Consider the following 16,595-nt stretch of genomic DNA (forward strand, 5'->3'; position numbering starts at 1 on the left):
CACGAACTGTGTAAGCCCCAGACAGTCAGGACTTTCCCTTTACAGGGAAACCAGGGACCAGGGACCAGAGACCAGAATGAGCCCAGTGACCCAGATACCCAGATACCACACTGCTGCCCTGTCCCCCCGGGGACCCCGGGACCCGCCTGCCTCTGCCTCGGCCAAGCTGTGTGCCTGCCCCGAACCCAGGAACCCAGGAGGGGCTGTGGCTGCGGGAGGAGTGCTAGAGCGGGAACACGGTTCCTCCGAGGGGAAAAGCCTGGGAGGGCAGTTCTGAGGTCAGACACACACACACACACACACACACACACACACACACACACACACACACACGTAGCTCTACTGGAAGCCTAGTTTCCTTTCTTGAATGAAAAAACGTAACACTAAAAACTTACCCTCTTTAACGTGAACGTCAACTGCTTGCTGCCAACTGTGGTGTCTGATATACTCAACGTGCCATTTTTTGCCTCAAGTTTCAAACGATCTTCAAGCGTTTTACTGTGGGAAATTTAAGAGAATGATACGTTAATTAGCATTACGTTTTGATTTAGCATTTGAAACCAGTTTTAATGAGCACTGCTCACATGGAGAAAATCCTTTACCCTTGTGGTCAAGACAGAAAATGGCATTCATTCAACACAACCGCGGGAAGAATTAGGGGCGCTCAGCCTTTGCTCACACCCAGTAGATACGCGGTAAAAACAACAGCTGCCCAAACAGCCACGAACTTAGTATTTTAAGTGGTGGTTCCAAATAGATTTTCAATGATCGCCGCTTATCTTACTAAATCACATTTCTGAAGCTAAGATCCAAGGAGCACTATTTCTGAAGCCTGTAATTTCCTGTAATGGTCAGCGGCACGTATGCTTCCGAAGCATCTCGTATTTAAAGCACGCACAAGGTAGGAGAGCGTTTCACTCACCTCGTCGAGGGAGCGAACACACAGATCAAGTCTTCCAGATCAATGCTTGGAGAAGGGCCACGCGAATTCTGATTTTTCCTTCACTCACTCTTAGCTCCCTGGACTACACTCACCACCCGTCGCAAGAACAACCCGAACCGCGAACCGGTCTGACTACAGACGAGGGCAAATTCTATCCGATTCAGTCTACTCACTCACTGCTATTTCTCCAGGTGACTTTTCCTTCCAATTTCTTACTTGAATTACTCTTCCCGAAGCACTTTACCCCAATGTACATTTTGTTTCAAGTCTTGATCATATATTCCAAACTTTTCTAGAGTCTCTTTCTGTACTTCCTGCCCCCGTTACGGTTTGCTGTGCCCCGTAATTCTCTGTCATCTGCATAATTAACATCCTTGTGCCCCGGCTTTACGATCAAGACGTTCCATTTGTATCTTGCACATGTAACACTTCATTGCATGTTGCTGTAACGTTTTATTAGAAATTCACAACACCGGCCCTTTTTGTTAACTTGGTTCGGAGGGGAAAAAACTGCGTCAGGCTTAAAGACAAAAACTTCCCGTAAGTTTTAATATTAGCTCTAACGCCTGGAGAAACGGCAAAGCAGCAACACCCTCAGGTGCCTGTGATGGAAACGGGTGCGGGGAGCAGAGGAAGAAAGAAGGAAAGAACGTGGTTCTCTCTCCTATTCCCTCCTCGAAAAAAGTAACCTCACTTCCCTTTCAAGTTAATACTGAACGACCTGACTGAATTGGAAGACGGCTGAACCGGGTGCAGGGTTTTCTTTTTCCTGAAATACGATCTTCATCACTAATTACTGGGCAGAACACTGCTCCGAAACGCCCCGTAAGATAAAGCGATGCTCCTTTGAAATTCTGAAGGAAACGTTTGATGTGCACACCACGAGAGATTTATCTCCAATTTACGACTGGTAGTGATGTACGAAACAGGTCTTCTTTACATAATTTGAGACGTGAAGTGGTTAGCATAAAAGTGGCACTCTTTTCTAAGCAATAATGTTATTAAGAAGCACTTTTAAAGTACTTTTCATCTTCAAAGCGCTTTACAGACGAACTAATTAATCCTTTCAACATCCCTGAGACACAAGTATGTATCCTTTATAGATGGCGAGAAGGGAGGTGAGAAGCTAACTGGTCGCCCCAGGCCACACAAGGACTCAAGTCTAAAAGCCAGGATTCCGGTTTGAGAATTTCTGATTTCCAGGAGTGTGCCACACCAAACCCGATTTGTAAAGTTTTGTGTAGGAAATGTGTCCACTGGGTCTCCTAAATGACAAGCTTCCACACGACAAACGGAACGGAGCTAAGATCTAGTTTACTTTTTTTTTTTTTAACAAGAATCCCGACGGGAAGCGTACACGGACTCCAGCGTGGATGGGAGTGATGTCGGCCTAAGCACATTCCTCGGCCTGTTCGTGCCGTTTTCTGTTCTTTCCTTTCGTGGCTTCTGAATAGCTCCGGAGCCTTGGAGACAGGGTGGCACACGGAAAACACTAATTTGGGCAGAAAGTGACTTTTCAAGTAAATTGTGGGCAATTACTACTCTTTTAAGAATGACCTTATTTCCTCCATGATAGGGTCTATAAATTCTGGTTTCCTCTCAATGTACTTTCAATGTGCACTTGTAAAAACTTGTTCTGTCTGGGCTGCTTGGAAAGAGAAGCAGAGTTTTAGAATGAGCCGTGGCACAAGATCAGACACAGGCACTGAGCGTGCAGATTTCTACATGAAAGCAAGCGCCCCTGCCCTCCCTTTGAAAGTCAGTTTACGGTACGTGGCTCTAACCAGCCATCCCTAAGCCAGCGCCTTGAGAACGAATTCAGTCAGAGACGATTCGAGAAGCAGACAGGCACCTGAAAACCATCTACTATAACAGAAGCACAAAACGCACAGGGCCACACCGTGTGTCACCAGTAAGTAAGGTTAAGAATTTCAGGGAAAAAAAGTTCACTGTCACAAGCTGAACAGCCCCCCCCTTTCCCCCCCACCAATGTGTGGGGACTGGTGAGGAAGACAGATGTGGGCTTTTAAAGGTTGAAAGAAAGAAGTTACTCAGCACAGGACAGACAGGGCGATGAGGAGAAGAACCAGAGTTCTCAGCAAGGCGATCTTTAAAAATAAGGGGGGCACAAAGTACAAGGGGAAACATCAGATCAGATATTTCTTTTATGCCCCAGAACTAATGCACCTCAACTGAGTTTTTAAAAATCACTTTGTGTGGAGGCACGTTGTGTTAGTTAGTACAGCACTGAGAGGAGTTAACTCAAAACAAAGGACTCATTCCTCCACAGTCTACACCAAAGGGAATAAGGCGGCAGTGGAGAAATGGAATCTACAGATAAATGGCAGACGTTACGTACTCTGTTTAGAACAAATGACTCTGACAGATACTTACAGAGACCGTATGGGTTGTTGAAAACGGTCTGATGCTCTCTGTCTGCAGGTGCTCCTTCGAGGCCCCTATCTTCGCAGATGTGAACTGAAGTAACCAGGGTGTCTGGACACCTCATCTATCAGCTTTGTTCAACTTTAAAAAGATTCCTAACGTCCACTGTTGTCGCAAGTGCGGGGCAATAGGCACTCTGGTAAGAAGCAAAGAGCTCAAGGCCTCTCTTGAGGGCGATATGGCCGTATCTACCGCATACCCCTTTTGATCCAGCAAGTTCCATGACTAGGTCATACAGCCTCTAAAGGAATTCCCGCACGTGTGTATATATTTATCACCATGAAAAAGGGAAGAGGGAAGCAAGGAACAACCTAACCAACCCGAATCCGGGAATGTGACCCATGTGATGGCCCGTCCACCTTATGAAAGGCTGACGCAGCTCTAGGTAGGCCTACACGTACTTACAAAGAAACATTTTCAAGACTTCCTGCTGCATGAAGTGGGAAGTTCAACCGCCATGTGATTACAGCAGGGCCCATTCCCGTCCAGGAAAAAGCTAACACTGACCACGCCTGAGTGACAGCAGTCACCTCCGGGAGGGAGTGTGGGGTCAAAGGGAGATTCGCCTTTTATTCTACACTCTTTTTAAGTATTACAATGAAAATGTGCTTATGTATCACCTGAGTGCCTATCAACTTGAGTAAGATTCTTTTTACCAAGTGCAACTTTGGAATGAAATCACTTTCAAAATCAGATTTAAAAAATGCTTGTATTAAACGAAGAGCGTGTGCCTTCCGCTCTCATCCACGACCAGTGAGGGAAATGAGCTGGAGGGTCCGTCCACAAAGTGGATGAAGTCGTAGGTGTGATAAGCGGCTTCCCAAGAGCTACTACAAGCACCTGGTGAACAAGGTGAATTCCTCCAAGGCAGGAAATGTCTTTGAAACCTTTGAATTTCCAAGGCAGACCACAGGCCGGGTGCTTCAAAGAACACTTTCCTACTGAAGGGCCGCCTGGCAGGGAATATGTATTCCCCCGAGGGGAGGGGGTGAGGAAGCTGTGCTCTAGGAGCTCCCCCCTGCAGGCTCCCCGTACCCCCTTCCAGCGCCTCCCAGCAGCCCGCCTCCAGAGCCTCCCCGAGACCCTACCGCCCTGATCACCAAAGTGTGGTGCGCCCAGACCCCCGCCCGGGGCCAGCAGCACGAACGCCCCCACTTTCTAGCTACAAACCCGACTGTTGCCACCCATCCCGCCAGCCTCCCCTCGGGTCTTTGAGGAGGGACCCCCTGTCCTTTCTGAGGCTGTCTCCTTAAGCCGTGCCCTGGCCGCTTCCTCCTGACTGCTCACTGAATTCAGCTCTGTCAATTTACTTATGTCTCTTGGGTCACTGTGTGCTTGCCGGTCAATCCACCCCCCCTCTGCCTACTAACACATTCTGTCCCTCCAGCCTAAAAAACCTTTCCCATCGAGTTATTGGCTTTGACTCCTTCCTTTTTCTGCCAAACTTCTTGGAAGAATCATCCATATGCACTGTTCACAATATTTATCATCTCCATTCATTCATCAATCAATCGCAATCAGACATCTGGGCCGATGCCTCAGAAACGAGTCCCAGCAAGACATCTTCCTAACGGCCTTTTAAACCTCCGGCTCGCAGGCCTCCTGCCCCATCTGACACTCGCACCACACCCTCCCCGCTCGGCTCTCTCCGGTTTTCCTCCTCCATTTCTGAAAACTACCCGGTAATTTTTACTACCTACCTTCCCCTTAGCCTGTCCTCCGAATCGGAACTCTTTGCCCTCGGCTATTGGTGTGTGCGGTGCCATCTCTAAATTTACACGCAGCATTTTGCTCCCAGTTGCATTTTTCTAAAGAGAGGTGGATGGTTTTTATCGTGGACTCAAGAGAAAACCTCTGTTGCTCCCAAGGGGCTCCATTCGTCACCCTCGCCGCACTCTACACATTGGTCTTCCTCATACCGCGACCGCGGTCTCACCCCCCCCCCCATTTCCCTCTGTCTACTGAACATTACCCAGAGGACACCTGGGCACCGCACACTTGACGTGCGGATACCCAGCTCAGTACTTTCAGCCTGAAACCCGGTTTTCGTTCCGTATTCTGTATCTCAGTGGTAACACTGCCACATGGTTCAACATCACCCGACTACTCCCTTCTCCTTTGCCATTAAATTAGTAACGGAACAACACCGTGGCATACGCCCATTTTCCTGCCTCATTCTTAGACAGTCTGTGAGTGACGTGGCTCGAAGTCGGCCCGGTTCTCGCTGCCCCCAGTTCAGGCTTCATCACTTGTGACTGGGATACTGTATAGTCTGTTAGATGATCTTGGGGGCCCACTTACTCCCTGCCTTTTCTCCCTAAAAGTGAGATATTTCATTAGTAGTTTCTGAGAAAGAGGGACTTTGTATTTTTATTTTCTACAACAAACACGAACTGCTTTTACTGTATAGAAGCATGCACACCATGGGGTGGAGGGGCTGGAAACAGATTTGATGGTGTTAATCTTAGCGTCACGACGTTCCTGGGCTCCTGTGCTTGGGCCGGGGGGGGGGGGGGTGGCCTGTCTGCTGCTCCCCCCGGTCACCCTCCCGCACCATCATGCTTCTCTCCGTTTCCACATAGCATTCTTGTGCCGGCACGCCACTCCTCCTGGACCAGCATCCTTCCCACCCTGCTTTGGGGGCTCATCTTTTTGCCTTTCAGAAGAGCAGTTTCGCTATGACCTCTTGTTAAGACTTCCTAAGTCTCCAAAAGTTCAATCCCTTTCGGTCTTCCGTGCTTTCCGCACGCCTCTTCACGGCTCACGGAGGACCAGCCAGAATGTGAAGGCTCCAGGACGCGAGCTGTGCCTTGTGTTTCCATGCCCCGGCTCTGGACTGCACTTTGCTCACACCAGGCAGGCACGCAACGAACATGCGCCTGAAGAATGGGCGAGGAGAGAGGCTGATGGACGGACGAATAAACACAACGCACAGCACACTGCAAGGCACACAAATGTGTGCCGACAGACATGTGTATCTATCTGACGCCGTGTCACTGCGCCAAGCGAAGAGAGGGACTCACTCAAGTACCGAGTTAGGACTCATCGTTCACTTTTCCCTTCACAGAAGCAGTTTTAAAGCTGGGCAGGTCCGAGTGAACACCGAAAACACAACATACTCAGTTTTGATGCTGTGTTTTATTGATTGCCTTGTGGTAACTGAGAGAATAAACGGAAGGCGTTCGCTTTGGTGTTCTCAAGGACAATGGTTCAATGCTTCATTAAATAATATTAAGATATTGCGAGTTCGGGATCTGCCAAAATGATCCAGTCAAGACTAGAACTCAATAAGCAGTTTGTGCCAAAACGCCCAGCCAACTGCAGGCTGTTCAAACCAAAGGGTTATTACTTTCAGCTATGGGACTCCCCTTTTAAGCTCATGGAGTCCTATCACTTACATAGTTCTCTACTCAAAAAAAAAAAAAAAAAAAAAAAAGAAAGAAAGAAAAAAAGAAATGTTTACCTGGCTATTACTTATCCACTAAATACTCCATCTTGTTTGTTTCTCACATTAATGTCCTGCTACAACCCACAGGCAGAGCAAAAATGTCAAGAAGGTTTACTCATGCCTCCGGCCCCAAATCACCACGTTGCCAGGCTTACGCTAGAGACCGCCGCTCCCAGGTCTCCCTGGCCGGTGGGCTGGAGTAAATGATTCTCAGCAGCCCTGGCGAGGGTAACTCCCCGAGATGCCCGACACGTGGCCAAGGCACAGAAGGTCCCCTTCCACCAAGGTTCATCAAGTGCTTACTTGGGTCTAGTACTGACTCAGAAGCCAGCAATAGAGTAAACAAAGCGAGACCAAAGCAGCAGATAGTCTAACAAAGAAACTCCCTCCCCGGAATCGGAACACTACGAACGCTAGCCTTCCTCCCGCTGCTGAGGCGGACCCCAGGTTAGATGCCCGAGAATAACAGGGACGCGGGGCCAGGCTGCACGCGCCGCCGGCAGGGACGTGAAGTGCAGCGGCTTCCTTGAGAAACCGCGTGGCAGCTTCTCGGAAGGTTAAGCATCGCGTTACCACGTGACCCTGAGGAATACAGCCGGGAGAAATGAAAACACGTCCGTGTCAAACCTGGTACGCAGATGTTCGCGACGGCATCATTCCCAACAACCGAAAGGCGGAGCGACCCAAATGTCCGCCACCGGGTGAACGGCTACGCGGGCTGGTCTAGGCACACGCCAGAATATTATTTGGCGAGAAAACGAAGGAGGTACTGGCAGACGCTACAGCACGGATGAACACTGGAGACGTTGCGCTAAGTAAAAGCCAGACAAAATGCCACGTCTCGCGTGGTCCCCGTTATCGGAAATGGCAGAGCAGAAAGCGGACAGCGGTCGCCCGGGGACGGGGTGGGCTGCGGGCAGGTGGCGGCGACTGCCACGGGGGGGTGGGGGGGTCTCATCTGGGAGATGAAAACGTTCTCAAATGAATTGTGAGGATAGCTGCACAGCTCAGTGATTATACTAGACACGGGTGAGCTGCACGCATTAAGTAGGTCAACTGGATGTTATGTAAATTGTATCTCAAGGAAGTTGTTACCAAAAAAAAAAAAAAAAAAAAAAGGCCAGTAAAGGTATCTTCAAATGATATCAACCCTATTACTAGATTCTTTGTTCACCAACAGATCTTTTGTTTGTCGGAAGCGGAATTTTGAGATGCTCCTGGATTCTACGTTACAGGAGTCCCTTAACATCCGGTGTCTCAGATGCTCGCTAGAAGTTGGTGAGATAAACAGGACTAGCCAGATCTCCGTTCCAGAAACAAGTCAGCCTGTCCAATGATGTCCTCTCCACCCTTTCCCTACTTCCTGCCTCTGAAAAACCACATTTTCCAAACGGGAAGCCAGGAGCTGGAGAAGTACAGGTACGGAAGTGGTACTAAGCCGGGCCTCACACCTCGCCATGTGGCCCGCCGCCCCCGGCCCCCGGCGGACTCCCCACACCTTTGGGGTCTTCTTTCGAGATCACCTATCACGACCATCTATCACACTCTCATCTTACACATTAATACTCAGCCCAAGAATCCTCAGAGCAGAGACTTACACAACTTACAGCTCGTACACAATCTAGAACTGAGGACCTAGCCTGTTCCTTACCTAGACACAACAGAAGCTGTCCTATAATACGTACAACAGAATTCTGTTGTCATGTCCTACAACAGAAACTGTCCAAATAATACCTTTTGGTTTTTCCCATGTTCACTTTTTTATTGTGGTAAACTATATTCACGTTGCTGTGCAGCCATCACCACTACCCATTTCCAGAACTTCCTCACCACTCCCAACTCATAAAGTGATTTCTCCCCACTCCCCCTTGCCCCGGCCCCTGGTAACCACCATGCTACTCTCTGTCTCTATGTATTTGATTATTCTAGAATACCACTTTTCCTCGTCTCTCAGCTCTCTTGCAAAAGGCTTAAAATTTCTGCCAAATTGTCCAAGTGACTTTTTCAGTAATCAGGTAAGCTGAGAGAGGGATAAATATAACTGCACGTCTAATTAAAAAAATAACTTTTTTTTTTTTTTTTAACGTTTTATTTTATTTTTGGGACAGAGAGAGACATAGCATGAACGGGGGAGGGGCAGAGAGAGAGGGAGACACAGAATCGGAAACAGGCTCCAGGCTCCGAGCCGTCAGCCCAGAGCCCGACGCGGGGCTTGAACTCACGGACCGGGAGATCGTGACCTGGCTGAAGTCAGACGCTTAACCGACTGCGCCACCCAGGCGCCCCAAAATAACTTTTTTTTAAGAGGGAAAGAATGTGTTACCTGTTAATTACCACTGTACAGAAGACTACTGAACTGCGGGGCAGAGAATAAAATGGATATTTGCAGGCCGGGGAAACGGGGAAAAAACAAGCACAACAAAAGCTATGTGACTTTTATGGGGGACAAGTGTTCTCACTATACTGGCCACTACCCAGAGGGCTAGACCCCGGGTCTTACTGTATGTAAACACCACCCCAAAACGCTGTTAAAAGTCATCTCAATAAAGACAGTGTTATTTCCCCTCAAGCCTTATGGCGCTTCCCTGACATTAACTCCAAAGATGCAAATCCACCCTTGCGGCGACACGGCGGAGAGGAAAAGCAAGGCCCCGGCCACACGGCCAACTCGGGGAGGCACCACCGAGAGCAGCGTTACTTACTTCATCAGCTTCTGCTTTGTGGCAGAATCTTTGAAGCTCCTGAATTCCTCGCCTGCTTTGATCTCGTAAAACTGGGGCTTGAGGACCGTCTGCCGGTCCTCCCTGAGCTGCTCCTGCCGCTTCACCTTTTCCTCCTGGTGCAGAAGTCTGCGCTGCTTCCTGACCTCTTCGACCCAGTCTTTTTCATCATCCGAACTCTCAGAACTTTCTGCATCACTTGGTTTTCCTTCCGGTTCTTCCTCCTCTTCCTGAAAATAAAAATAGTAAGCGGCAGCTCCTTTCCCCCGCCAAACCCCGACCTGTTATTTTCTGGTGACCAGCAGTCGCCCACTGGGATACGTGACATCGCGCATTAGAGAAAAGGCCTTTCGTCAAAGATCAACTTCTAAGCTGAAGGTCAAGCAAATTACATCGCAAGGGTCTGAAAGGCTCTTCTAACTCGCCCAGAAAACTCTATTAACGAAACACAAGTAAACACAAGGACAAGGAGTACGTTACTTTTTCGTGAAGTTCTTGTTGCTCCAAGAGTCTTAGTTTCTTCTTCCTTTTTTCACTAATTTTTGAGACAAGTGGATTCAAAAGCCTAAATTCTTCACTCTCTTCGTCCACCTGGAAGTCAGGGTTCTCAAACATAACTTTAAATCGATCATCAGTGAGAATATTAGGAAGGCTCTATGAGAAAAAGAATGCAGGAATGTAAAGTTAGTATGAATAAAATCTGACCAGAAAGATGGCCTAAATATATTTGTCAATTATAAGTTAATAAGCTGCATAAGGCATTACTTTAATTATTAGGGAACTTCTTTAGAACTCGTTTCTAGAACTTTCTAACTGCCCTTGGGTTTTATCTCCTACTCACAAATTCTATTAATCCATTTCAGACGGTATGTATTACTTGGCCATTCAACATAATGAGCTAAGAATAAACCTCTTTGGCTTAACTTTATGCTTAATATATTGAACAGAATTTTCCTCAATTAACATTTTTTTCATGAACAACACTTCAAGGAAATACATGTTTCTAAACACAGCTTTTTAGGCAGAGCTACTATACTGAAATAAAATTAGTGACTCTTCCAACTTCATTGAAAACTGCAAAGGGAATAATACTAATACTACTAAGAAGAATTAACATGGTGGGAGCTGCTGGTGGAAGCTTCCTGACTCTGAGTGATTTGGAAACGTAAGGGAAGCTTCCACCTCTTAGAGGATGGCCTCATTTTTTCCGTAGGCCACTGAATTGTTCACAACGGACGCAGAGTAAACCTGACACAATAAAACTGCTACTGAGACTCATCTGAATAGCTCAGGGTTCTGAACAGAAACTTTTCTAGAATGTATTATAAATGTATCTGTTCATGCAAACAGAAGACAATCTTCTACACTCAGGGCTCTCCTATAGTTTTTTATCTGTTATAGGTTTGGAAACCAGACAAATCAACCTACTGAATACGGTCTGTAAAGTAAATAGCCCGAACGTGGGCTGAATAGGCTAACCCGTTCATGGCGGGTGGAAACAGCTGGGTTCTGGGCGTGGTACGTAGAATACGGCTACACAAAAATCTGCCAAATCGTGAGATGTTGACGGACTTTGGCTGTTTGTTCCTGGTAGGCACCTAAAATTTGATAAACGCTTAACCTAAATTTCTGTGACACGTTGAATACATATTTAAGATATACTGAACAAGTCTTCCCTGATTAAATATCATTTCCAAGACAGATTTAGGTTCAAGGAAGAAACAAAGATAGGTAAGATCCAGTTCCTGATCCCAAGGTAATCTAAGGAGAAACAGAAACACAGTAACAGAAACAAAAGCCTGGACGCCGCAAGGCTCCTTACCAAGGATGCTAGGCAGAGTTTCAAGTGCTCTGAAAGCGAGAGGTAAAGGGTAACGCCAACAGGAGGCACATGAGAAGGGTTCATCGGGGATGCGGCAGACGGAAAGCCGAAAGCATTTCCAGCCCACTGAGGAGTGGTGAACAGTCTGATGACACAAGAATAATGACAAAATTTGGAAAAGCATGTTGTGATCAGGCCAGACTGTAATGGAAATCAACACTGTAAGACCGTGCCCTTTATTCTATAGGTGAGGGGACTGCTCAGGAGGGGAAGAGGGGGAGGAGGAAAGAGGTGACAGAGGTGTGCTCCAGGACCCCTGGGTGACAAGGAGAATTCTGCACTGAGAGCCCTCGGCAGCGCGGTGCCTGATGGACTGCTGAGGGAGAAACCAGTCACGTTGTGACTACCAGACCGCTTTAGGAAACCGAGAGAAGAGACGGGGCCTATCTTAGAGCAGTGGGATCTAAGGGCGGGAACAAGTACGGTTGGAGGAAAGGGTGACTACGAGACACAGTTCCACATCAGAATGGACAGATGCAGCTACAGAGGAGCCGGGAGGGGGGAGAGTGAAAAGCAGGGTGTGAAGTCTAGCGTAAGTGACTGGAAAGTCAGGGCTACCAGGAGTGGGGACCCATCACTGAAGATCATCAGAAAAAGGTGTAGGGTGGAGTGAAGGACGAGAAATTATGTTCCAGAAACCAAGATGTCCTCCAGTAGGTGCATGGATGAACCATGGAGCATTCAGACAACTGAACGGCATTCTGTGCTAAAAAGACACGGAGAAATCTTACGTGCATTTTACTAAGTGAAAGAAGCCACTCTGAAAAGACTTCATATGTATGATCCCAACTATATGGCATTCCCGAAAAGGTAAAACAATGCAGACAGTGAAAACGTCTGTGGTTGCCAGGGGTTGGGGCGGGGGGAACAGAGGGATGAATGGGATTTTCAGGGCAGTGAAAATACTCTGTGTGATATTCTAATGGTAGAAACAGGTCATTATACATTCGTCCAAACCTACAGAATGGACAACACCAAGAATGAAGCCTAATGTCAACTGTGGACTTTGGGTGATTCTGATGTGTCAGCACAGGTGTATCCATTGTAACAAATGTCCTCTCTGGTGGGGGATGTGGAGTGGGGGATGGGCGGTGCACGTGTGGGAGCAGGGGGCATATGGGAAATATCTGTGACTTCCCCTAAATTTTGCTGTAAACCTAAAACTGCTCTGAAAAAAAAATTTAATCTTTAAGGAGAATGTCATCTGGTTTCTGATGAACACCATTAGATGTCTGGGAACAACGTAGCAGTCTCAAGTGAGAGAAGGAGGCAAAATTGTACACATTTTTAGAGTTACCTGTAAATATAGGATAGGTGACATTGCCAAAGATCCAAGTATTTTCAAATGAATAGCGGTTAGCCTATCATGCATTTACACAATGAATGAATGAACCCTAAAAGAAATATTTTCCTTTTCATCCTACTGTATTTATTAAATAATCATATTTAGTACCAGAGAAACATGTTAAAAAAGAATATACTGTGGGGTGCCTGGGTGGCTCAGTCAGTTGAGCGTCCAACTTCGGCTCAGGTCACGATCTCGCGGTCCGTGAGTTCGAGCCCCACGTCGGGCTCTGTGCTGACAGCTCAGAGCCTGAAGCCCGCTTCGGATTCTGTGTCTCCCTCTCTCTCTGCCCCTCCCCCACTCACACTCTGTCTCTCTCTCAAAAATAAAGTTTAAAAAAGCTTAAAAAAAAGAATACGCTGCTAGCATTAACTTTTTTTTCTTAATCTTCAAAAATAAATTGTACTGCCTAAAGACAAGTTATGTTTTGGATGAACAATTATGAACTACTAACTCTTCGGACCTAGTTATAAAAATATCTTCCTTGGAGATTTTTCCTAGTCTGTTTGTTTTCACAGCTGACTTAAAAAAAAAAAAGGAGTAGGATAAGATGAGTGATATTCTACAGTAGTCTGTAAGTGTCTGGGTAGCTATCTACCCTAGGAAGATACATGTACATATGCTCAACACCTGCCATTCAAAGGTGAAAACACCTGGAAGCATCATTATTCCTAGCCCTGCTTCCAAGATTTGAGTAGGATGTTTATTCTGAATATTCTGTCCCAACACAGTAACATACAAGGAATGCTTCATATTTAAAACAAGTCAATTCCTTTAATGCTATGATATCTATGAAAATAATGCCGCGATGGCTATGACGCAGACTTCTGGGTAAAGATGGTCTGAACACACGCATCTTCTTCTAATCTCTGCCAACTCCATTAAAACAACAGAAAATGGACTTTAAATGAAGACACGACCCTTAAGGATGAGGAGGACAAAAAAGGAAACAGGAGCGGTGAGATTCTGGAAAGAAGAAAGGCAGGCCTCAAACCTGCCCTGTCCACGGAGAGGCTTCTTCCCTGGAGGGGGAGAGGCGTGTCCTCTGGGACAGCAGGACCCTGAGGGCCAGGGGAGCTTGTGGCACGAAGGGGCTGCACACTAATGTCACCCTTCCCCCCAAGCCGCCGTGACTAGGGTTCTCAGAATGCTAGGAGCCGGGCGTCACCCTCCAGGCAGCAGAACCTGACCAGCTGAGAGAAAGGCCCAAAGACATTGCTGTTGGGAGCTTCCCCGAGGAAACAGCGTGGCCAGGTCACCACACAGTGCGTGGGGAGTCCTGCCTCCCCACCTCAGAGTTGCCATTCAGCTTTTTAGACCTTTCACTCTTAAATATAAACAAATGACCTTAGGTCACAGGGGGAAAAACTACTTAAAAAAAATTTCCCCCCCCAAAATTCCGCCAGCACCGAAGAGCCTGTTTCTGGATTCAAAGGGCCCACACAGTGGCCGGCACTGAGGGCTGGGTTAACAGAGGGAAGGCAGTCCCCGGTGCAGGCTCAGCCCCCCGTGGGCACTTTCTCCACTCTTCCTCTTCCTTGCCCGACTCCCTTATTTTGGAGGAGAGAATCCTAAGGAATTTCCCGAGGAAAATAAGCACATAAATGTAATGTGTGGTTGTTGCTGACAGCATGCATGTCTGAACAATCTCTTCACTCTATACCCTTACACTGACTGCCTGCTTGTCTGGGTTGGAGAGAATATTCCTTCAGAAAGCTAAAGGTTAAAGGTCCTGTACGCAACATGGGGAGAAAGTGGAGCGAATCCCCAGGATGCCGGCAGCGCACCAGCATTCGGAGGTGACCAGTCCAGAACGGAGCAGGGCCGACACATGTAGAAGACGCTCCGTCAGGAAAAGAAAAATTAATGTAAAAACCGATATTCATATAAATGCCCTGCGAGGAGATGTAGAGAGCCAGCAAACTGGTTAACTAGTTTACCGCTAGTTAAGTAGGGCCAACTAGTGATCACCACACAGAAAGCAAACAAAAAGTCAACACTCAGTCCAGGGAAGACGGAGGCTGGACGGGAAATGTAACCATGAATTGCCTCCAGACTCGGCCTTGGGCGGAAAGAGCACCTGCATGGTCCTGACGCAAGTGCCGGGTGCTGAGCGTCCCAAGTTGCAATAGAACTTATCGGGAGGGAAGGTCATGGCAACAGGTAAGATGACTGGCCTGGCATTTAAAAGTCAGGGGGGAGCAGCGTGGGCAGTATTAGGACCCAAGGGAGCCTAACGCCAAAATAATTAGCTGAACAGGCAAAATTATCTCCGGACAGGAGAAAATGAGGGAGGAGGTGGAGGAGGAAAAGGACAGAGGGAGAGCCACCGTTCCTGACAAACCCTGGAGAAATAGTTAGTTCCTAAAACTACATGTGTAAAACTGTAATAAAAACCAAGAGCAATTTTTCACTGGTACTATAAAGACTTTACAGATAGTATTTGGGATGTTAAAGCCGATGTGATCCAGCCCGGTGTCTACACACGCACGGCTGCCTCTGTTCCCTAGAGAGATGAATTATGACTTTAAGACCTGCTCTTAATGGTATGGAATAACCCCCGGGCTAAGACACCGCCCCGCGGCTCCGGGCCAGAGCACGCCTGGCCTGGAGATGTGCGGCGGGACAACCCGGGACTAAACCGCCGCGGAATCCAGCAGACAGACGTCCACACAAGACTCTACGGCAACAGCGACAAACTGGGAGAAGAGGCCAACAGCCAGGGAATGGCACGTGTAAGGAAAACGGCTCAAACCCTTCCCGATCAAATGGTTACTCACCGGTGCCACACCTCTCCAAGCTGCCTGTGCACACGGGAAGTCAATTCGCACTTGTTGAGAGAACAGATGGATTGACTCTCACTTAACTACAATGAACGCCCCCAAGTGCCTTCGTTTGGCTTAAGATGGCGATGATGCTTCTTGACACTAACCACTCGGTGGGAGGGCCCCTTCCCACCGCAGGTCCATCATCAACTGAACAGCACACACCTTCTTAAGCTTTAGTTATGTCATGAGGGGCGGCAATATCTGGAAACAGATTTCACTGTCCGCCTCCAAGAAATTCCAGTTGGGGCCAAGGCAGAACGAAACCATACTGACTTTCCAATCAGGGGCCAGCAGAGCTGTGTGAGCTCCTGAGGCTTTGGAGAACTGCTGACAGACATAACAGACCTTTTTTAAGTATCCTGCCCATTCTGAAGGGTTCTTTCCTCGGCTCATGAAGGCTTTTTAAGGTCTTCATTTTAATTCGATGACAATGTAAACAACAGATCGTATAAGCTTTGTCTAAGAACAGCCTCAGATTTCTCGAAAACTGTACTCAAGAGTTTCTGGCAGGAAACCGAGCCCTGATAATAGGCCCCAAATTGGGTCAGGAAGCAAATTAGGGGCAAATTAGGGGCACATTTTACAAATACCACTTTCTAGCAGAATTTTATCAGGTGGCACAGCTTTTACAAGGACAGCACTTCCAGCAGCTAGAGACACAATGCTGTCTGAGGAGAGAGGATAAGAATTTTGAAGGCTGTTCCTCTTTGCACCGCAACAGAAGCAGCACACAGCCTGTCCATAGTACATAGCCTGATGGAGGATTCTTCACAGGATGACCCTCTTACTGTTTTCACAACAAATTTTAAATGCACAAATGATCATGGTTTTCCCCGTTGGCTCTTATGATCATTTTGCATGCTTTCGTTCACAGAGTCATTTTTACCATCCTGCCCCCCCTGCAGAGTGAGGACTATCACTATGTGTCATAAACCTTCTCTGGCTGCCCCCAAACTCAATGAAAGAAAGGGGATGGCGGGGCAA

At 47.5% G+C, this 16,595-nt stretch overlaps 1 protein-coding gene across 1 annotated transcript in view; it reads right to left on the reverse strand.

The window, feature by feature from the left end:
• NOL10 (nucleolar protein 10) overlaps nucleotides 1-16,595 on the reverse strand; it is an 89,577-nt gene that overhangs the window by 4,043 nt on the left and 68,939 nt on the right. Inside the window, exons 18-20 of the mRNA XM_040496058.1 lie at nucleotides 10,037-10,210; nucleotides 9,539-9,786; nucleotides 396-498 (exon numbers count right to left, since the gene is read on the reverse strand). Of these exons, the coding sequence (XP_040351992.1) occupies nucleotides 396-498; nucleotides 9,539-9,786; nucleotides 10,037-10,210 (525 nt within the window). The remainder of the gene's footprint in view (nucleotides 1-395; nucleotides 499-9,538; nucleotides 9,787-10,036; nucleotides 10,211-16,595) is intronic.

This window comes from Herpailurus yagouaroundi, unplaced genomic scaffold, assembly GCF_014898765.1.
Source record: "Herpailurus yagouaroundi ecotype Mexico unplaced genomic scaffold, PumYag 188, whole genome shotgun sequence".
Taxonomy (NCBI): Eukaryota; Metazoa; Chordata; class Mammalia; order Carnivora; family Felidae; genus Herpailurus; species Herpailurus yagouaroundi.